The 21,270-nt window shown below is 57.2% G+C and overlaps 1 protein-coding gene across 25 annotated transcripts in view; it reads left to right on the top strand.

Annotated features, from left to right (window-relative positions):
* Positions 1-21,270, top strand: part of ABLIM2 (actin binding LIM protein family member 2) — a 150,719-nt gene that overhangs the window by 42,942 nt on the left and 86,507 nt on the right. For all 25 annotated transcript variants that reach the window (XR_003432307.1, XR_003432306.1, XM_027103800.1 and 22 more), the window contains exons 3-5: positions 6,799-6,982; positions 12,709-12,824; positions 19,030-19,156. Coding sequence is in view for 23 of the 25 variants with exons in the window: in XM_027103800.1 (XP_026959601.1) it covers positions 6,799-6,982; positions 12,709-12,824; positions 19,030-19,156 (427 nt within the window). In the remaining 2 variants the exon portion in view is untranslated. The remainder of the gene's footprint in view (positions 1-6,798; positions 6,983-12,708; positions 12,825-19,029; positions 19,157-21,270) is intronic.

The raw sequence follows: 21,270 nt of genomic DNA, 5'->3' as shown, positions 1-21,270 counted from the left end.
TCCAGTATTAGGGGGGCTGAGGCGTTGTCTCCAGTTAAAGATGAAGCAAAGGGTGACGTGTGACTCGCCTGGTTGACACCTGTGGGAGCAGCTGGCGAGAGCGGGGGGAGCCCTTCCCACGAGCCTCAGCTCTGCCCCAGACCCGGCATGGAGGGACGGGGTGCAGGGCCCCCAGCAGGGTCTGCGTCCCGGTGAGGAGGGGGCGGACACACGTCCACCCACCCACAGATTTGTTCTGTGCCAGGTGCCGCGTCAGCCTGCCGGCAGAGCGGGGGCCCCTGCCCTCAGTAGGTGGCATGTCTGCTTCACCTGCTGAAGGGTGACAGGGAGCATCTGAGTTTTCCTGCAAGCCTTTGAGAAGTTGTGTTTTGTGAAGCTTGAGGATTGCATAGTCTTAGATTGATCTTTTATCCAGGCTCTCATGAAGATGCAAAGTCTGTGAATCATTGAGGGTGCTCTTGGATGAACAAAAAAGAAGACCCAACTTACAGTGTCTTAAGTTACGTGGATATGTGCCATCTTAACAGGAATTCTGGAGGTAGCCTCCTCACCCCCAGAGCTGGTTAATTTAACAGCCCAAAAAAGTCATCAAAGACTAGGTTCTTTTTCCACTCCCCACCCCCAACTCCCCCCCCCCATCTTATACATGTCAGCAGTAACTCTCCTCATGGTCTCAAGATGGCTGCTGTAGCTCCAAACATCACATCCTCACAGGTGGACACTCAGCCCTGGGGAAGAAGTTGGGCAGGGGTGTGCACAGGCAAAGGGGCCCTCCCCCTGCATGATTACTCTGATTGGGTAATCAGGGTAATCTCCCTTCGATCAGGGAGGAGAACCTTTTCCCTGGAAGCCCACACAGGCTTCCTGTATGACTCGCTGGCTAGAACTAGGTCACACATCCACTCCACCGGCAAAGAGTAATGGGAGGATGGGGACTGACTGACTCCAGCCATGCTGTCCCTGGGTGGGTGTGTTGCCAGGCCAACCGAAACAGGGTCTGTTAGCCCAGAAGACAATTGTGTCTAATTCTGATCCAGGAGATCCTGATGTGTTGGGTTCCTGCCACCCAGGGACTGGCTTGATGTGCCTTGGTTTACATCTCAAAATCTGAAAGTTAAACCTGAAAATCTGTGAAAGAAATCACATAATTCTCCAGACCGTCTGGGCTGCCTCAGGCTTGGGCTTTGATGCCAGAAGGTCTGGGTTCAATTCCCACCTCTTCCACCCCCAGCTCATGTGGGTCTTAGACATGTTCCTTAGCCTCAGTTTCATTCGACAACCCGATTGGGCACATACTCCGTGCTGGGCAGTGTTCTGGGTGCCTGGGATGCATCCATGGACAAAACAGACATCCTTGTCCTTGTGGAGATCACATTCTAGGGCAGGGAGACAGACAATAAGCACTAGATAGAATAAACAAGCAAATTTCATCATATGCTGAAAGTGAAGTGCTAGGAAGGGGAAGACAAAGAGCAAGATAAAGACGGGGCTGGGAGTGCCGGGGAGTTACTATTTTAAATTGGGTAATCAGGGCAGGCTTCGTGGAGGAGGTGACCTTTGCTTGAAGACTTGAAGGAGGTGAGGGAAGAGCATTGCAGCCAGAGGGAACAGCCAGTGCAGTGACACTGAAGCAGGGAAGTGTGCCTGGCAGGTTCCAGGACAGCGCGAGGCCTGTGTGTCTGGAGTAGAGTGAGGAGGGGGAGTGGGGGAAGGCTGGGTGGAAGGGGGTCCTCGTGAGGACCTGGGCTGTGACACCGCGAGAGAAAGAACACAGGAGGATCCTGTCCATTTTAGTTTCATGGACCACTGGGTGCTGTGCTGATGAGGGGAGGCCAGGGCAGGGTGGGGAGAAGGGCCTGGGCCCCAGCCTGAGACCACGGCAGCTTGGACGAGCGTGTGAGGGGGCGTCTGCTTCTGGATTGTCTTGAAATCCAGCCAGCTCTAGTTTCACGATACAAAATGGGAATCTGTGTAAGATAGAAACATAGCAAGCATCCACACATAGCACATCCTCAAGAAAAAATGAAATGTCGCCACTGCTACAACTGAAATTCTCACAGGAAAACAAATCCGGTTCTCTTGACCTTTTACGTGTAGTGGAGTTCTGCGCTTTTAGAACTTTTGTGGCAGGGGGGCCGCACCACGCAGCATACAGGGTCTTAGTTCCCCGAGCAGGGATTGAACCGGCGCCCCCTGCCAGAAGGTCTGGGTTCTGGAAGCGCAGAGTCTTAACCGCTCGACCGCCAGGGAAGTCCCTAGAACATTTGTTTTCAACCAGGAGCTTTGGTAGCCCTGCTCGTGGTGCCTGGGAAACAAGGGCCCCGACTCTGAAATGATGAAAAGGTGAGGCCACAACCATGTGTGACCTCAGGAAAGCGGGCGTTTTCTGATCTGTGTGGCAGCAGGACTGAGCGCGCTCATGACTGCAGAATGAGTGAAGGAAACAGGAGGGAGGGAAGCCTCTGTGTGTGTGTGTGTGTGTGTGTGTGTGTGTGTTGGGGGAAGGGGCCACCAGCTCTGCCTGTAACTTTGTAACAGCAGGTGGGGTTGTCCACAAGGACACAGCCCCATGGGGACCATGAAGAGACACACCCAGAGCTGGTCTTAGCGACTGGGGGTGACAAGGGAATGGGGCAAAGGGATTGCGTTCCAGGGGCGTTTATGAGAACAGGCCCACATGGCAGAATTGTGGAAAGTCAAGGCAGGAAGCCATCTCTGGTGACGTGGGCCTGTTATTTTCAGATGGAGCATCTGAGGCAGAGGTTAGGTCAGGACCTGGGCTGGCAGTGACCACGCTGCCCTGAGCCAGCTCCCTCCAACTCACATGAACGCCCTGGGGTTCTCGGGCTGCTTTGTGTTTTAACATCAATCACTCTCTCCTCTTCCCAGACACCAGAACAAGAGCATCCCTGAGCTGACCACCCCAGGGGAATTGCCGTCCGTATTTGGGTAGAGAGCCTTCCAATCTTCTCCTTTGTAAGAGTCTTTTCGATCTGAAGTCCTGTTGTATATTTACTTCTGTGTCCCGATGTATTCTCTTTAAGGGACTGTGTAAGCCCTTTCCCCATCATACATCCTTCAACATCAATTTCAGTATATACCCAGATTCCTTCAGATGCCTGGCCTGCAGCAGACTTAGCCGTTCCTCAGCTCTTAAACGTTCACATCGATTCCAGCCCGGCACTGGGCTAGTCAGCTTCCTATGCCTCATCCCGTGAGTGTTACAGATGAGGACTCTGAGATTCAGAGAGGTTAAGTAACTTGCCCCAGGTCACACAGCCAGGAAGCAACAGGAGGAAGCATTCATGCCCGGGCTGCCTGTCCCTAAAGCCCAGCGTTTATTTCCTACATTATACTGTAGTGATGCTGCAGCCAACACCATGCAAGAACGCTTCTGTGGACGTTCACGGTCAGTTCCTTGGGATAGAGTCCCAGAGAGAGACGACTGGGTCAAAGGGTAGGAGCGGTTTTCACATTCCTTTGAGTCGATGCCAAAGGGTGTTCCAGAAAGTGGTGCAGACTGTCTTCCCACCATGGCCCGCCCCCTCCTGACCGTTTCTCAGAAGTGACCACAGTGACCGCCAAAGATGGGGGGCGGGCTGCTCCGGGTCACCCACAGCTGCTTGTGCCCTTCACTGGGTCTCGGCCACTTGGATAGACAGATGGAATGTGAGGAGAATATATTGTCTTGATTAGGACGTTCAAAATTATTAACGGATTTGGACTCTTGATTTTTAGCAGGCAGAGGTCTGGGTTTACCGTCTGGCCCCGACCTTAGTGGACCCAGCCAGCTACAATCCGGTCAGTAGCAGAGATGACCGGGGCCGGGCAGGGAGGACGTAGCATTGGCCGGGCCCGGCTCTCGGGGCAGGAAAGCGGCTTTAATTCAGTCTCCTGGTGCCTCCGTGATGTAGATGCAGGTTATAGTGGGGCGCTAGATCCCTCTTCACATTCTTCTCCTTCGAAGAACAGTCAATACGGTCATATCTTTAGGAAGATTAGAAAATGAGCCCTGGAGCTCGCACGCCACTAGAGAGAAGCCCGCGCACCTCAACGAAGATCCTGTGTGCCGCAGCTAAGACCCGACACCGCCAAAAGTAAATAAAATAAATAAATAATAAATCTTTAAAAAAAGAAAAGAAAAAAAATGAGCCTAGTACCAGAGCCAAGGGTGTCCGTGAACCAGCCCGTCACTCAAGGGCTGAATTGTTACAGGCAGCGTTTACTGAAAAGTCACTAATTCTCCTACGGAGGCCTCAGGGAGCCTGTGCTTCCCGAGTCGGGGTACATCTGCTTGGCCTACGCTGTGGTGCAAGATTTTCTTTCTTTAAATAAATGTATTTATTTTGGCTGCGTTGGGTCTTTGTTGCTGCGCGCAGGCTTTCTCTAGTTGTGGTGAGCGGGGACTACTCTTCGTTGCGGTGCGCAGGCTTCTCATTGCGGTGGCTTCTCTTGTTGTGGAGCCCGGGCTCTAGGCGCACGGGCTTCAGTAGTTGTGGCTCACGGGATCTAGAGCGCAGGCTCAGTATTTGTGGTGCATGGGCTTCAGTAGTTGTAGCACGCGGGCTTCAGAAGTTGTCGCTCGCGGGCTCTAGAGCGCAGGCTCAGTAGTTGTGGCGCACGGGCTTAGTTGCTCCGTGGCATGTGGGATCTTCCCGGATCAGGGCTCGAACCCGTGTCCCCTGCATTGGCAGGCGGATTCTTAACCACTGCGCCACCAGGGAAGCCCTGTGGTGCAAGATTGAATGAAGGGTTTTCACCCTCGGGCTGGGTGAGAGAAGGATTTAGAGCTGGGCACCGGCCTCGGGCCTCCTGGGGTGAGTGACGTCAGTAAAACGATGACCTGGATGGTGGCCCCGCACGACTTGGGGCTTACGTCACGCTAGCATAAGATGTGCCTCTGTGCTGCCCTTCTCACCTCTGAGTAGGCCCAGATGAGGACTTGGGGGCCCAGAGAGGTCAGGGCCTTGCCCAGGGGCACACAGCGCAGTGCACGAGTGGAGCCTGCATCCCCCGGGCAGCCCTGGAGTCTGGGCTTTCAGCTGCTCAGCCTTATGTCCAAAGAGCCAACAGCTCCTTGACGATGTGGAAGGAAGGATTTCCAGCCACTCTGGTGGCTGTAACCGGGTAACAGCGCGTGCAGCCCTGTGGCCCAGGTGAGGGGACAGGGACACCCGGGAGAGGCCCGCCACCTCGCCCTGTGTAGGGGTGGGAGCTGAGCTGAGTGGGTCCCACCTGGCAGAGCCACCCGGAGCCCCCAGGTCCTGGGTCGTGTGCACTGACCGGTGCACGAGCTGAAAGGGCGCTGCTGACCAGACCAAGCAGACCTGAGCCCCGGGGACCCCAAGACCCTTGGAGATTCAGACTCCCACGCTTGCTCTTCCCAAACTGACCAGCCTGAGAAGCCACCTGCAGTGGAGGAAGGCTGCTCGGCTGCCCTCGCCTTCCAATCCCCCAGGGCGCCAAACAAGGTGGAGTTTAAAAGTCGGGGCTCCCTTGATCAGACACCAGGAACTCCCCTCGACCACCACCATCCGTGTCGTCAAGAGCTGCACTGTGAAAAGCTTGTCCTCTATCCACGTAATAATAATTTACCAAAATGTACAACATATGTGTTGTTTTGATAGCTATATACTAGTAGCAGTCATCACAACACTACCCAGAATAAGCTATTAAATATTTAGAGCCTGGTGGCCATAAGAAATTCCTAATAAATCAATTTCCACGTAGACGGAGGGATTTTTGTTGCAGAGAGCCATAGGCGCCTTCCATCTCTGAAACACGTCACATGTGCACGCAGTTCTGTGGGGGAAGAGATGGCAACAGGCTTTCCTAGCAAACGAGGAACGAGGTGAAATGCTTGCTTTTACTCAGAGCCTGTCTCTGGGTTTTGTAAACAGAGGTCGGTGGTCTTGCTTTGGCGTCTACGATCTACTAGTTAAATTTAAAGATGCCAGTCCTTACAGTTCACCAGAAACTACAGCCTCTGCAATCGGTTAAAGTTTTGATGAAAATTTTTAGGCGTTGATTCAAAGATGGGCTACATGGTATTTCAAGGCTCTGGCTAGGGGGCTGCGACCCACAAAGACCCCGCCCTGACGGGCTGGCAGGCTGGGCCTCCCCAGGGAGGGCGCGAAGGCTGCTCCCTCTGGAGCCAAGCCGGGTTCCCGTGTGCCCTGGGGCCTGTCCTGAGGGCAGGCACTCCATCCTCCGCCTGGCAACGTCCCCCTGGTCCTCCCTGGGGCAGGAGGTATATTAGGGGTCAGTGCGAGTGTGCCCGGCCTCTCTCCCTTTTGCAGGGGGTCTGGCCTCGTCCATGTTGGGGGAGACGGGTGGAGGGGGGTCAGGAAGCCTCACTGTGGTCAGGGGATCCTCCCCCCCAGAACAGGGCCCAGCACGCGGTAGGTGCTCAGGTGTGAACCGCCTCCCCATCTGTTATTTTCCTGCTGGGAACAGCCCACCTGGAGGAGCAGGGGTTGGGGGGGGCTCATGGGGCATCAGCACTGCGTCCCTGGTGGGCTCAGGAGGCGAGGAGGCGCTGGGCTGGCCCCTCAGCACAGCCTGCTTCTCTTCCCGGGTCCGTGCACCTTTCTAGAAGCTTCCACAAGAAAAGCCACTCGTCTCCAGGCTGAGGGGCCGGAGCTGGAGTCTGTGCTTAGGGCCTGGCCCCCCGAGGGTTCAGCAAGCCACCCTGAGTTCGCACCGAAGCCTGTGTGTAGTGAGGGATACGCATGGAGCCCGTCGGGACTGGGGAGCTGGTGGTCACCTGCTACCTCGGCCCCTCCCGTGTGTCCCCAGAATGCGGCTGTGACCTGGCCGAGGGCGGCTTCTTCGTGCGGCAGGGCGAGTACATCTGCACCCAGGACTACCAGAGACTGTACGGGACCCGCTGCTTCAGCTGCGATCAGTTCATCGAGGGTGAGGTGGTGTCGGCGCTGGGCAAGACCTACCACCCAAACTGCTTCGTGTGTGCTGTCTGCCGGTGAGTGTGGGACCTGCAACCGCTCCTCCCCAGCCCTCCCTCCTCCCTCCTCCCTCCCCTCCCTCCTCCCTACCCCTCCCTCCCTCCCTCCTCTCTCCCTCCTCCTCCCTCCCCCTCCCTCCTCCCTCCTCCCTCCTCCCTCCTCCCTCCTCCCTCCTCCTCCCTCCTCCCTCCCTTCCTCCTCCCTCCCTCCCTCCTTCCCTCCCTCCCATTGTCTCATATGGCCGGGAGGGAGGCGGGACCCAGCCAAGGGATGGCAGGTGGACCCTGGCCCTGCTCTGAGGCACACCTTCATCCAGCCACACACCTTGCAGGCCCCCACCCCATGCCCGCAGCACAGGATCAAGCCCTCTTTCCGGGATGCAGAGGCCCGTGGGTTCTGAGACCGCCAGCACGAGGCCTCTGATGGCTTCTGGGGAGGTGCTCGCCCACCGCCTGTGCCCTCTCGGCCCCGCCCACCAGCCCCTCTCCTGTCCGCAGCCTCCACCTCGTCTCCTCTCACGTCGGTGCCTGCAGTGTCCACGCTTTGGCCTCCCCGTGCCCACCCACTGCCGCTCCCCTCTCCTCCACCATCCTGGCACATCCCACCTGCACACCCCGCCTCTCTGTACCCAAGTCCCTGATCTGTAGGTGGCACAGGCGCCCAACCCACCAGGCACACGAGCCCCAAGCGTGGGCATCTTCCCAGGTCCCCCTCATGAACTTCCGAAATCGGTCCAGCCACTGCCTTACTCAGACCCAGAACTCACCTCCCTGGAGTCCTGCCAAGGCCTCCACACTGGGGTCCCTGTTTTCCCTCTGCCTGTCACTCCTCCGCCCCACCCCCATGGCCTCCACGAGAAAGTCTGAGCCTCCCAGCCTGGCTGCGAGGAGCTTCACAGTCTGTTCCAGTCCCTTCATTCCTTTATTCATTCGTCCAGGCTTTTCTAGATGCCTACGTGGGCCAGGCCCCAGGCTGGCTCTGGTGACTTGGAGCTGCGTTAGCCCAGACCCTACGGGCACAGCATCTGGGGACACAGCAGTGCAGCAAGAGCTGCCTGCCCCCAGCCTCCCTCCGGGAAAGCAGTCCCCTCCCTCTCCCTCCTTGCGGCTCCCCTGCATCCTGGGCCCTACAACCCTTCTGTGGCACCGTGTCCCAGAGCTGCTTGACAGCAGCACCACGTGGGCAGGGACTGGATTTGACTCCTCCGGCGCCTGCCGCCTGCCACGGAGCAGGTGTCCAGCGAATGGCCGCTAGAGACAGAATGAGGTCCTCAGCAAGGTCCCGGCAGCAAGGCTGCACCTGCTCCCCTCTCTGCCCTGCACCTCTGGGGCTTGGGGGCAGCAGCAGGCAGCCCTCCCACATGGGCATCCTGCCTCCCCCCTCCCCCCCTCCCTCCCTCCCTCCCTCCCACCCACCACAGCCCCAGACACATTGCTCCCAGGGGGAATGTTCTGTCTAGAAAACAAAGAATGAACCCCCCAGAGTTTATTCTCTGTTCTCTCTGTCTCACCACACCCAGTTGAAAGGGGACTTGTCGAGTGTTGTTACCGCTGTTTTCTGTAGTTGTGGCACGTGCTCTAGGCGGAAAGGGAAGCTTTTGTTGGGGGTGGGCGTGGGAGGAGGTGCTGGGCCAGGAAGGAGCAATGACAAGGGACATTTCTAACGGAAGAGTCACCGTGTGTCACTGCAGCGTGCGTGGGTCAAGGTTCCCCCAAGGATAATCTGCATGTTTGATTTCTGTGCACGTAGCTTAGAGACAAGGGGTGACATAATCACAGTGGGTTTGAAAGATCACCTCTGTAATCCGATATTTTAAAAATAATATCTGACAGCCCTGTCGTGCTGGAGTCACTGGGCCTGGACTTACCCACCCACTATAAAAAACTAGAAGACTGGAAAAAATATACAAAACAACTGTTTTGGGATACTGGGGTACAGGCAGCTCAGGACTAACAGAGGGAAGACGAAAGAAGGGACCCCTGTGACCACCCAGCTTTCTGCCTGGAGGCTGTTTCTTGAACCAGAGGACAAGAAGGGAACCAGGTAGGGCATGGCATCCTCCCCAAGTTAAGAGACAGTGATGTGAGAGGCAGAACAGCATAGCAGAAGGGAGAGAGCTATGCAGAACGAGACCTCAGGAGAGTTGCATGGAGGTGCCTTTGACTCTTGGACTAAATATGAAGCCATGTAGACGGAGAGGAGATTTCACAAGGTTGGGCAAAAAATGACCTGGTTGCTGTAAGCTAAACACTCCCAGGGGACTTTCGAGTTCTGGCCGGGTGGGGATTCCTTGTGGAACACCCAGGCGTGCAGTGGGACACCAGAAGCATCATGCCTTATTAGCGGAACTGAAATCGCCCTAGCGTGAAGGCGTGAACCTGCTCGAAGTTCAAGAACACGCCTCAAAGAGATCACGCTGGTCTGCAAGTGAGCTGCCTGCCTGCCAAAGTAAAGTGTAACACTCTTTGTAGAAAGAGAAGAAAACCCAGCCCTCAACAACATAAAATCGACAATGTCCAACACCCATCAAATGTGACCGGTCATAAGAAGAAGCTGGAAAACGTGACCCAGGGCCAGAAGAAAAATCAGTCAGTAGCAACAGACCCAGAAATGAGATCAATGGTGAAACTAGCAGACGATGACTTTAAAACAGCCGATGTAAATATATTTAAGTATTCAGAGGAAAGCATGAACATAAGTAGGAGTGTTATAGAAGACATGGAAAGAAACCAAATGGAAATTATAGAAATGAAAATGGAAATTTCTGAAATAAAAAACTCCCTGAGGGCTTCCCTGGTGGCGCAGTGGTTGACAGACCGCCTGCCGATGCAGGGGACACGGGTTCGTGCCCCGGTCCGGGAAGATCCCACATGCCGCGGAGCGGCTGGGCCCGTGAGCCATGGCCGCTGAGCCTGCGCGTCCGGAGCCTGTGCTCCGCAACGGGAGAGGCCACAACAGTGAGAGGCCCGTGTACCACACACACAAAAAAAAAGACATCAAGAAAATGAAAAAGCAAGCCATCAGCTTAATAGAAGATACATATCTGGTGAAACACAGTTATCTACAATATATAAAGAACTTCTACAACTCAATAATAAGACCAAAAACACTATTAAAAATGAGCAAAGGAGTTTAGCAGATACTTCACAAAAATGTATGTAAATGACCAATAAACAAATGAAATGATTACATTAACATCACTAGTCATCAGGGGAATTCCAATTAAAACTCGTTGAAATACCATCCAATGTCCTCTAGAATGACTCACAGTAAGAAGATGGAAAGTGTCAAGTGTTGGTGAGGATACAGAGTGAAAGGAGCTGTCACAGGTCTCTGGTGGGAAGGCAAAGTGGTGCAACCTCTACAGAAAGCAGTTTGGCAGTGTCTTGTGAAGTTAGGCACACAGTTAGCACGTGGCCCGGCAATTCCGCTCCTAGGTATTTACCCAGGAGAAACAAAAGCACACGTCCACACAGACTTGTCAGCAAACGTTCTTAGCAGCTTTATTTGTAACAGTCCCAAACTGGAAAGAATCCAAATGTCCTTGGACATGAACAGTTCATCCGTGCAAAGGAGCAGCATTTGATAATCAAAAAGAACACACCAGTGGTGTGTGCAGCCGTGTGAGTGAATCTCAAAAACACGCAGCAGAACAAGACATCAAAGACTGCGTACCGTGTGATTCCATTTATAGGCAGTTCCAGAAGATCAAGTCTGATCCATGGCACAGAACGCCCATCATAGCCACCTGGGGCCGGGGTGGGGGGATGAGTGTGGACGGTCACAGCAGGCTTTTTACAGTGGACAGAAATGTCCCATACCATGACTGTGGTCCTGGTTACATGAGTGTGTACATTTGTCAACATATACTTCAATGAAGTTGAATTAATAAAATAATAGCTACCATTCATTCAGCCCCTCCTGGGTCCCAGGCATAATACTAGAGCTTTCCACGCTATAGGTCAGATGCATGGATGGATGAATAACAGCCTGAGACACAGATGTCCTTAGTCCTGTTTTACAAGTGAGAAGCAGGAACTCGGAGAGGTTAAGCAGCTTGCTCTGGGTCACACAGCCAGAGATTCTCTCCGAGCGCATCCAGGGATGGCAAGGGACTCCCGCTGTGGCCCAAGACCCCCCATTACCAAGGCAGCTGCAAGACAGCAGGCGGGAGAGAGGTAGACCCCAGCACTAACCACGCGGGATGCAGCGCACGGCGTCAGATAGCTGCCTGGGCAGCTGAAGGACAGAGAGCGGCAGGACCATCTCGCAAGTCTTGGGACGGGGTTCAGCTCAGCTTCTATAGGTCCTTGCTCCCTAAGAGCTGAGACTGGCTGGCTGGGGCCCTGCTGAATCTGCCTAGGGCCCTGAACGCCAGCCGCACAAAGTGGGGGGCTTTGGCGGGGCTTTTTCACGGGAAGGCTTGGTAGCCTCATGGGTCAGAAAGCTCTTCTGGTCGCAGAGTCGGGGCCGGACTGGAGCCGGTGTGACCCAGGCAGGCTCCGAGAGGAGGCCCTGCAGGGGAAGGCGGCTGAGCTAGGCCTCCAGGGGGACCTTCGGTTATTGACGTGTTCATGTACTTGCTCATTCTTTCACTGACGGTGACCTGTCGAGCACCTGGCTGTGCCTGGCCTTGTCCAGTCCCGAAGGAGGCAGGGGGGACACAACGAAGGCTTAAGCCAGAGGACGGGGCGTGCCCTGGTCCAGATAATTCAGAGACTGCCGCCCGCAGGGCTCAGGTTCTCTTGCCAGGCTGAACTGGGGGAGGAGGTGGCCCAGTGGCAGGAGGTGGCCTGACCCTAGCTCACCAGAGGCAGGCACCCGATCCACCTCTGTCACCAGAGGGGAAGTTCCGGGGCTGAAGCAGCTGGGCCGGCTCTGCTGCCCCCACCGGCCTCGCTTGGGCAGCCCAGGGCCGTAAGTTCCCCTTGGCCCAGGGCTGGGACTAGGGTGCGGCCAGTGGGTTACTCGCTTTGGATGCAGAGTTTAAGGGGAGGCCAAAAAAAGTGATCAAGGTAAATGATATTTTAATGTGATACTTTAGAAATTGGAATTAATGCAAAAAACAAATCCATGGTGAAAAAAATGCCAGACTTTAAGGACGGAATCCAGCATACAGTCTTGCATGCTCCTAGCGGCACTGCTTTCTGAGAGACCCAGGGAGGCAAATCACGGCGCTTTGGAGCCAGACAGGTCTTGGTTTGAGTCTGGTTCTGACGGGCAGCAGCCGTGTGGCCTTGGAAAAGTCAACTATCCTCTCTGAACTTCAATTTTCTCACCCATCGAGAAAAACGAAGCAAAGACCAACCTGGGCAAGCATCTTAATGGTGATAGATGAGGCAGGCATTAAGGAATCTGTCATAGAACCTGGCCTGGCACCTAGTAGATGCTCAGTAAATGGTGCTGTTGCCATGAGTATTGAACTGACAAAGCATGCTGGGCGGTCAGAGGAGGCAGGGTTGGATGGAGGAGGCCAATGGCTGAGACTGCCCAGTTGATCGCCACGTGCAAGCACTGGCCGGCCCCCACTGCTCTGGCCCACTGCACCACGATTCTACCTGCCGGTGCCGATGAGGAAACTAAGGCTAAGATGGCCCAGCGGCAGCGCCTGCACGCAGACACCCAGCGTCCTGGGCCTGTGGTCCCCGGGGAGGTGACGGTGTGGTGTCTAGGATGGGGCTCCCCCCACCCAGGAGAAGAGCCAGGAGGTGGTCCTGGCTGGTAATGCGCTGTCTTATTTCAGGTTGCCCTTCCCGCCCGGGGACCGAGTGACCTTCAACGGCAAGGAATGCATGTGCCAGAAGTGCTCCCTGCCCACCTCAGCGGGCAGCAGCGTGCCCCTGTCCCAGGGCCTCTGGAGTAAGTGGACGCAGAGCGGCGTGGCGGAGGGGGCTTGACAGTGCTGGGTGGCGGGCCTGACACCACTGGGACCAGAAGTAGTGGAAGCGAATAACTGTGGATGAACACAACGAAGGGAGCCAGGGCCAGGCGTCTCTGGGGTACTCCTGCCTCTAAGCCTTTGCTCAGCCTGTGCCCTCCCCACTTTGTGCCACTCCATCTTTCAGCCCGGCTCTAGCCCACCTCCTCCAGGAAGCCTTCTGGCCTCCTTCTGGCCTTCTCCCTCCAGCACCCACACTCAGCTCCCCACAGTTATTTCCAGAGCATCCGGGAGCCCTTCAGGAGAGCCACTAGGAGAACAGTGACCTCTGGGCTCCTGTGGTCTGGGGCTCTTGGATTACCTGTTCCGTCCCCTGGGAGCTGGGCCAGGGTGCGTATGCAGTGGGTGCTCAATACATGCTTCTTGAATGAAGAAGGGGGTTGTTAGTGAAAACGAACCAGTAGCAGGGGCATGTCAGGAGCTTGTGGATGTGGGGCAGAGAGCGAGGTGGGAGCAGAAAGGCGCTGGCCTTTCCCTGTGGGTGGCTCTTCCAGGACCAGAGATGGGACACAGGGACGGGGAGGGAGCCCAGCGCCCCAGGACTGCTCCCACCAGGCTCCCACTGCAGAAACGGGGTGTTCAGAGCCCATCCTGTGTGCAAGGTGGCTGTGGTGTCCCAGTGCCAGAGCCACGTGTCCTGGGACAGAGGAGGGGTTTGTATTGACTTCCAGAGCCAGCCCCTGGCTCTCCTCACTCTCCTGTCCTCTCCCGCTTCCTTGTCCGCGACACTGAAAGTCTGTACAGAGGAGACTGCACATCCTCCCAGGAGCCGAGTGTTGGCTTCAGGGACTGGTAACAATTTTATCTGGGAAATGAGGCGAAGCCTTCATCCCTTGGGGAGGCAAGCTCACGGCAGTCACAGTTGGTGAGGCTGTTGCTTTGAGGTCTGCTAGGAGAGTTCTCCATTCAAAACTTTCTCTCCAGCTGAGGTCTGGATTGATTAAATTTTTGAGAATTTGCTTCAACAGACAGCCCTATTATCATTAAGCCTGAAATAGTAATCAAAAACTACAGCAAAATTTGAAAAGGCAGGGGTTAGTTTGAAGAGTTTGTCCAGAGCTTCCTGGCAGCCAAAGTAAAAAGGGAAATATGCCCAATCACAGACTCATTGTCTGAGACTTTTTTGAGATTTTTTTAAATGTCATGGGCAGAAAGGCTGCCCTCTCCAAATGGAAATTTATTTTAAAATATCAAATTTGTGTTTTCAAAGAACAGACACTGCCCTCACCCCCAGATGGGTCTGTAACCCACCCCTTCTATAACCTATCCCTTCTCGCAGTCCATGGTGATAATCCCCAGCTTAGAACCGTTTTTGTGCCTGGAAGGCATTAAACATTCATCACCAGTTCTTGGCTTCTGTGTGGATGTCTGCATTGTCTTCCCAGCTCCCACCTCCTTTTGTCCCCAGAGCAGCCTGGCCAGGCAGGAGTCCCTCCCTCCTTCTGCAGGAGCATAAGTGCCCTGAGCCTGGTGGAGAGCAGCAGAAGTGCTGGGTGCCCAGTGTCCAGCTAGGGAGGGGTGGGGCTGAGGTTTGAGCCAAGGCCTTTAAAGTCCAAAGCAGGGGAGCCCGCCCTGCTGTGACCAGAGGCTTTCTGAAGAGGTGGCCTTTGTTCTGAAACCTAAAACACAGGTTTTCGTTAAGTAGGCATTGAGGGAAGGGCACTGCATGAGCTGGGCCCAACTGCCACCCCCATGTGAGTGGACAAGGGGGGTGCTGTGTGGGAGCAGGGAATGGAAGTGAAGAAATCAGGCGGCAAAGCCATGCCAGGGAGCTCCAGCTGCATCTTGGAGGCAACGAGGAGCCATAGATGGCTGTTGAGGGAGGTAGTGCCGGGGTGGGTTGGGAGCATGCTAGGAATGTGAGCCTGTGCAGCGTGGTCTGCCCTGCAGGTGGTGGCAGCTGGGGGAGGGACGCGGCCCTTCCTGCATAGGGTGGAAAGCTGCAGATGGCCACCTTTGGGGGCCGCCTTCCCTGGGGGAAGCGGAGAGTGGCCAGCTGCTCCCGTGGAAGTCAGGCTTGGTCCCAGGGACCTGAGCTTCCCTCTTCCGCTCATTGGCCTGAGCCTGTTGCTTAGTAACAGGATCAGCGCTTCTTGCTGGATGCCCACGCCTTCCCTGGGGAGGGGTGCACCGCTCCTTCTGGGTGGCCAGCTCCTCCACCGCACCTGAGCTTTCCATGCTGCTTCTGCCCTGGACTGCCTCCCCGACTGCCGTGGGGGGAGGGTCTCCTCCCGGAGAGCCCACTGGGCGCCCATCCAGGCTCCCCTTTTCCAGGCTCCTCCCGTACTCTCCAGCTCTGAACCGGTTGCTGGTTGGAGCCGGTCACAGGGCAGCCCTCAGAGAGGCCCAGCGCCACTCCAATCAGGGCGCAGCTCTGAGCCCGGCTGTGAGGAATAGACCCCGCCACTCACCACCTGGGTGCCCTGGGCACGCTGTGTCCCCTCTCCGGGCCTTGGGAGTGGATGTGGGGTCAGCAGTGGGTGTGGGCAGTGGCCCGGAGGGGCAGCCTGGTGTGGCAGCAGCCAGGATCTGGGAATGTGGGACCTTGGACCAGGGCAGCCCTGTCCAAGCTGAGGAGCCCCCGTGACCCGTTCTTGGGCTCGACTCCACCTGCTGGGGCCCAGCCCAGACAGGACGGGGTCACACGCGGAACCTGGGATCACACTCGGAGCCAGGATCAGGAGGCCCACCGAAGTCAGGAGGGAAGGGGCAGGGCCCTGGCATCCAAGGCTTCTGCTGGCTGTGTGCCCGTGAGGGGCCATCCTGTGGGTGGGGCGGGTCCTCAGGCCTTCGGACGTGCATCCACCTGGGCTGTGGCCCGTGGAGCCTCTGTGTCTTCCGCCCACGTGGGGTTGCACTGTCCACGTGATCAGGGGTGGGTGACGGGCTCAGAGCCCCGGTCCCCCCTCTGGAAATGGGGTGAGCCTTTCTTGTGTCAAGGCTGGTTCTAGAAGGGTCATGCTGGGGAAGGGGCCCAGGCCATCCTGTGGCTGTGATGGCAGAGCCAGGCCCAGGGTGCGAGGGTGAGTGGATGGCAGGCTTTGGCCCTTCCAGGCCAAAGTGTGCCCTGCTCCTGCCCCCGGGCAGTGGGGACACACTCCCTCAAGGACGTCTGCGCAGTGACAGCTGTCGTCGAGTGGATTCATCACAGAAGATTCACCTGTCACTTGCAAAGCCCTGCGAAGCTATGCTGAGCTCCAGATGTGTTTAGTAAATGATGATTGCCGTTTCCATGACAACAGTCCTCGCACCTGGCCCTGGCCTCCACGTTCACGGCTCACTATTAGTGAGGCTCTACCCCGAGTCTACGGGGACAAGGAGGCGGTGTGGAGGTGCGGAGCACGTCCCCCCTCGGCGGCAGGTGGCACGTTTGCCCGGAGCCTCGGACCCTGCCCTGGGGGAGGGCACACTGCTGATCCAGGAAGAGGCAGAGCGGGGGGCTTCCCGCAGGGAATCGGCCCCTCACGAGGTGTCCCCCTCGAGACGACAGCAGTAACAGTTCGAGCGTTCAGCTCACGTGCGCTTATTCATTCCTCAAACACATCCTTCACACCACACGCCTGTCTCTGTTAGCTCATGACAGCTGCGTGAGGCTGGTCCTGTTACTACCCCCATAAAATGCGTCCCTGTCTTAGTGGGCACAGAGACGTAAAGTGACTCGGTCACTGTCACACAGCTGGCGGGGACAGCCTGGCTTCCAGCCACTGCCGTGCCCTGCCTCCCCCTAGGCCCAGCGTGGTCCGGGCTGCTCCTTGGCTTTGCCCGTCTGCGAAGACCTGGGCCGAGGCTCCGAGCAGGCTTTCTCGACTTCAGCACTGTTGACATTTGGGGCCTGACGATTCTTTGTGGTGGGGGCCGACCTGTGCCCTGGAGGGTTTTGAGCAGCGTTCCTGGCCTCCGGGCCCCTGGGGCACGACCCCCACCTTCCACGCCCAGTTGGAAGGACTAGAATTGTGCCCAGACACAGCCCAAAGCCCCCAGCAGCAAAATGGCCCTGGTCAAGAGGCGCTGGCACAGAGCGTACCGTGTGTGCCCGCGGTCACCCGCTAGGTGCACGGATCCAGCGCTGGAGGGCGGTGTCGGCCCTGCTCTGCTGGGGACAGACTGAGGGGGCGGGAGGGGAGGGGTCTTGATGCCTCCTGAACTTGAGGAGGGAGCTTCCTCTTGGCTCCGATGCAGTCAGGCGTTCGTTCACTGAGCTCTTCTCTGCCGCCAGCCTGGCTGGGCTCCATGATCCTGAGATGGCTGGGAGGTCCCCTCTTCCCTCCCAGCCCTGGACCTTGGGGTTTGAGCCTGTTCTTCGGGTCTCTTCCAAAGTTGCCAGTGGATTTGATGGTGTGGTAAATTAAGAAATCTAGAGTTTGACCAACAGTTCTGTAGATATTAAATATTTTTTATTCTTAAAGATGACGTGATGCTGGGCTCTGCCCAGAAGGAGAGCAAATCCCTGTCAGAGCAGAGTCTGGCGAGCCCGCCGTGCGTCGGGCGTGTCCCGGCAGCATCAGCACCTAGACGTGCGGGCTCTGCTGTCTTCATGTGAGATCCGTCACTGAATGTGACTGCCCCGCCCCACCCCCCGGCTGGAAACAGGGCTCCACACGGAGAGGAAAGAGCCTTGTCCAGTGTGACCCCGAGGAGTAGGGCCAGGATTGGAGCCAGGCTGCTGGACCTTGGGCCCCATTCTTTCATCTAGGGTTGGGGGGGTCCCTGCCTGGCTGAGCCCAGGAAATGCTGAGTCCCTCAGGGCACCCCCTGCTCGCCTCTGCTCATCAGGGCCCTTTGGGGTCCCCAAGGCCCCACCCTTGTCATGTCCCCGACACACACAGATATACATGGAAATACTAGACACACACACACATAGAGACACACACATGCAGCCACACACAGACAGACACACGCAGAGACGGATAGACCTACATACAGACATATACACATTTATGCACAGACACAGACACACTTACACACACACACAGACTCACGCAGGGACACACACTCACACAGACACATACACTCATGCATACACACAACACACACAGGCACTAACACACGCATACATAGATACACCCCTGCACACACACCCCTGCACACAGTCATATACAGATATACCTGTCTGCACACAGACATGTCACACAAAGATACAAGTGCACGTAATCAGACACAATACATGCACATAAGACACACGTGTACGTACTCGATACAGATACGTGCACACACACGCACGCCCCAGGCAGGTCATGCTGCCTGTCTCTGCCCCTGACGTTGCCCGGCCTGCTCCACCCCCTGGTCCTTCAGCACACGTGGCACTGACTGTGGGAGCCCCCGGTGTGGCTGCCCATGGCTGGAGGGGTCGGGAGGCAGCAGGGCCGTGTACTGAGCACCCGAGACCCTGGGGGGGGCTTGATCAGGGACGGGCATGGCTGGAGGGGCAGCGGGGAGACCAGGCTGGGGGCCATGGGAGGGAGAGCCCCCGTCACCGGGGGTGTAGGCGCTTCCTGGGGCCTGGCTGCGACCCGGGCTGAGGCCGGGAGCACAGGCGCAGGTGGCCAATGTCCTATGTCCGGGATGTGGCACGGCTGGCCACAGAAGGAGCTCAGAAGCCGGGGCCGGAGGGCTTCCTGGGAGGGGCACCCCGGCAGGCGAGCGCTCAGAGGACAGGCATCGGGGCTCCAACCTCTCTAAAGCGGCACCTTTCCTGGTGGGGGGGCACAATTAGGTCCAAAGTCCACCTGCCAACAGAGCAGGACAGGCGAGGCCACCCAGAGCTCCTGCCATCATGGCACCCTGCTGCCCGGGCCATGCTTGGGGCAGTGCCCACTGCAGGGTGCCCCTGTGCAAGTCCCCATCTGCTTCCGCAGGCCTGGACGCCCATCTCTGGAAGGTGGGGCCTCTGTCTAGTTCATCCTGGTATCCCAGGCGCGCGGCCCAGGCTGCACGCAGTCGGCACTCGACGCGCGCTCACGCTGGCCGTCGTGTAACGGCCGCGGCTGGACGGTTCCGTCTGTCCCGTCCCCAGGCCCGCTCTCACTGCCCCTGGGGTGTCTGAAGTCCCAGCGGTGCAGGGCCGCCACCCTGCACCTCTCGCCCACACCCACGAGGATGACGGCTGTGCTCCGTTCTTTCTTCCAGGTTGCAAGGGCTGCGGAGTGGAGATCAAAAACGGCCAGTCCCTGGTGGCCCTGGAGAAACACTGGCATCTGGGCTGTTTCAAGTGCAAGACGTGCGGGAAACAACTGAACGCGGAGTATATCAGCAAGTGAGTGGGCGGGGCTCGCTGGCCTGTCACCTGGGGGCGGGGCAGGGCTCGTCCTGTGCCCACCCTCCTGCCAGCTCCTCCGGGGGAGCCCCTCTCCCCACCCGCCTTGCGTCCTCAGTGTGGTTTGCAGAGACTCCCATGCTCTTTCTGTTCACTGGGACAGAGACTTTAGCGCTCCCACCTTTGACCCTGTAAAACACCTCCCCACACCGCCCCTGGTGTCACCCTCGCCCGTGGAATTCGCCCCCCTTGCTGGTGCCTGTACCCCCTGCAGGATGCAAAGTGGACGTCAGCCGAGGCCGGCAGCAGAGCAAGGAAGAGAGGGCTGACCGGGCTCGGGTGTCACGGGTGTGACGGCGCAGCCCTGTCTTCTGCCGCGGGGCCATCGGCAGCTCCCGCTGGCCGACACAGGGTCCCTGATGTGTGCTCAGGATGCAGCCGTGGCTGGTTTGGGGTGCGGGGGGAGCACCGTTATCCAGAGGCAGTGGGGAGGGAGCTTCTGGGGATCGGGCCCTGAGCAGAGGCAGCTGGTCTGCCAGGTGCATTCTAATCCCTGGAGATCAGGAAACTGAGTCAGGTGAGCCCCCAGACAGCACCGGGGAGGGAAGGGTTACAGGCTGAGCTCAAAGGAGCAGCTTCTCTGAGTGCAGAGCGGCTCCCTCCTGCCAGTTAGGGGCTTTTCTGGCAACTTCTATCAAAGACTGTGCTAGTTCTTGATGCTCTGAGGGAATAGAACCATCACAGGAATTGACTGGGGTCAAAAACCGCTGCAATAAAACTTCCGAGAATAAAACACGCACACATACATGCATGCACACGCATGTGCACGCGAGAGCGGGTGTACACTGGGGGAATCCGAATCGGGTCGCTGCGTGTGCCAGTGTCAATTTCCTGTGGACCTGTACTCTAATTCTGTAAGATGTGAGCCTTGGGGAAACCTGGGGAAGGCCGTCCTGGTTTCTCTGTCCCGTTTCTTACAACTGTGTTTGGATCCACAATTATCTCAAAATCAAACATTGCCAGTGAGAGTCCCCACATCAAGATGAGCCTCTGTCCAGGCTGGGTCAGGCTGGGGGGGTTTCTGGCCACTTGGGCCAGGACCTGTTGCCTCTGTCATAGTAAAGGGAAGGGGTGAGTGACACGCCAAGGCAGCCTTGGGGACAGAGCACTTAAAATAAAACAATATGATGCCCAGCCCCCAGAGCGCTGCAGCCCCTCTCACCCACACAGCGTGTGCGTTACTTAGCAGCCTCTGGGACAGCCCGGAATTCGTGATGAGGGTGTGGTGGTGTTGCCATGGAGACGTCATCTTTGAACCTCCTGGATTTGCTGCATGTACAGCCTTTTTTGGGGAGAGGTCGGGGCCCTGAGGTCAGGGCATTTGAAGGTGGACCCTAAGGGCCCAATATACGTGTCCCCTCTCCTGTGGAAGGAAGGGCTGCTTCGTTTCTGAGGCTGCAGAGAAACACCGGGACCTCACCCCTCCTGCCGTCATCTGTGTGACCCAGACGAGGTCCTGAGCTTTGAGGAAAAGAGGGCGCCACTAGCTGCAGTCTCCCAACAGCTTGAGAAATCTCACCTTCCGTTAGCAGCTGAGCAAACATCAAAACCAAACTGGGGCTCACACGGCAACTGCAGCAGTGCGGGGTTGGGGGCGGGGGGGATGACGCACCAGAGTAACGCCCCCGACCCTGCACCCCCCGTGCCAGTCGCCTCCACGTCCAAGTCCCATTGGGCTGGACCTGGGGCCAGGGGGACAGCCCCGGTTGGCGATGGCCACCGGGTGCCAGGTGCCGGCCATAGCTTGTCTTCCTTAGACCTTGCACTTACCGATCCCACTTTACAGCCAGGAAGCTGAGGCCCAGACGGGTTCACTGACAGCTGGGACTCTGGGCGTTTGAGTGCAAGCCTGTTCACTCGCCGCTGCCCAGCAGGAAGCATTGGCACCACCTCCGACACCGTCACTGCCACTCGTCCCGTGGCGTTGACCCCATAGTGATAATTAATGAGCTCCGACCGCAGGCCAGATACTGTCCAGGCCTTGTGTCTGCGTTGTCTTCCGTCCACCACCTGCAAACCAGCTTCTCCTTACAGTTCAGTGAAGGGGGCTCGGC

The sequence above is a fragment of the Aethalodelphis obliquidens genome, unplaced genomic scaffold (genome assembly GCF_003676395.1).
Source record: "Aethalodelphis obliquidens isolate GAN/ISIS:26980383/991018 unplaced genomic scaffold, ASM367639v1 scaffold6, whole genome shotgun sequence".
In the NCBI taxonomy this organism is placed as follows: domain Eukaryota; kingdom Metazoa; phylum Chordata; class Mammalia; order Artiodactyla; family Delphinidae; genus Aethalodelphis; species Aethalodelphis obliquidens.
The sequence above is the reverse complement of the archived record's forward strand: the minus strand, read 5'-3'. Positions and strand labels throughout refer to the sequence as shown.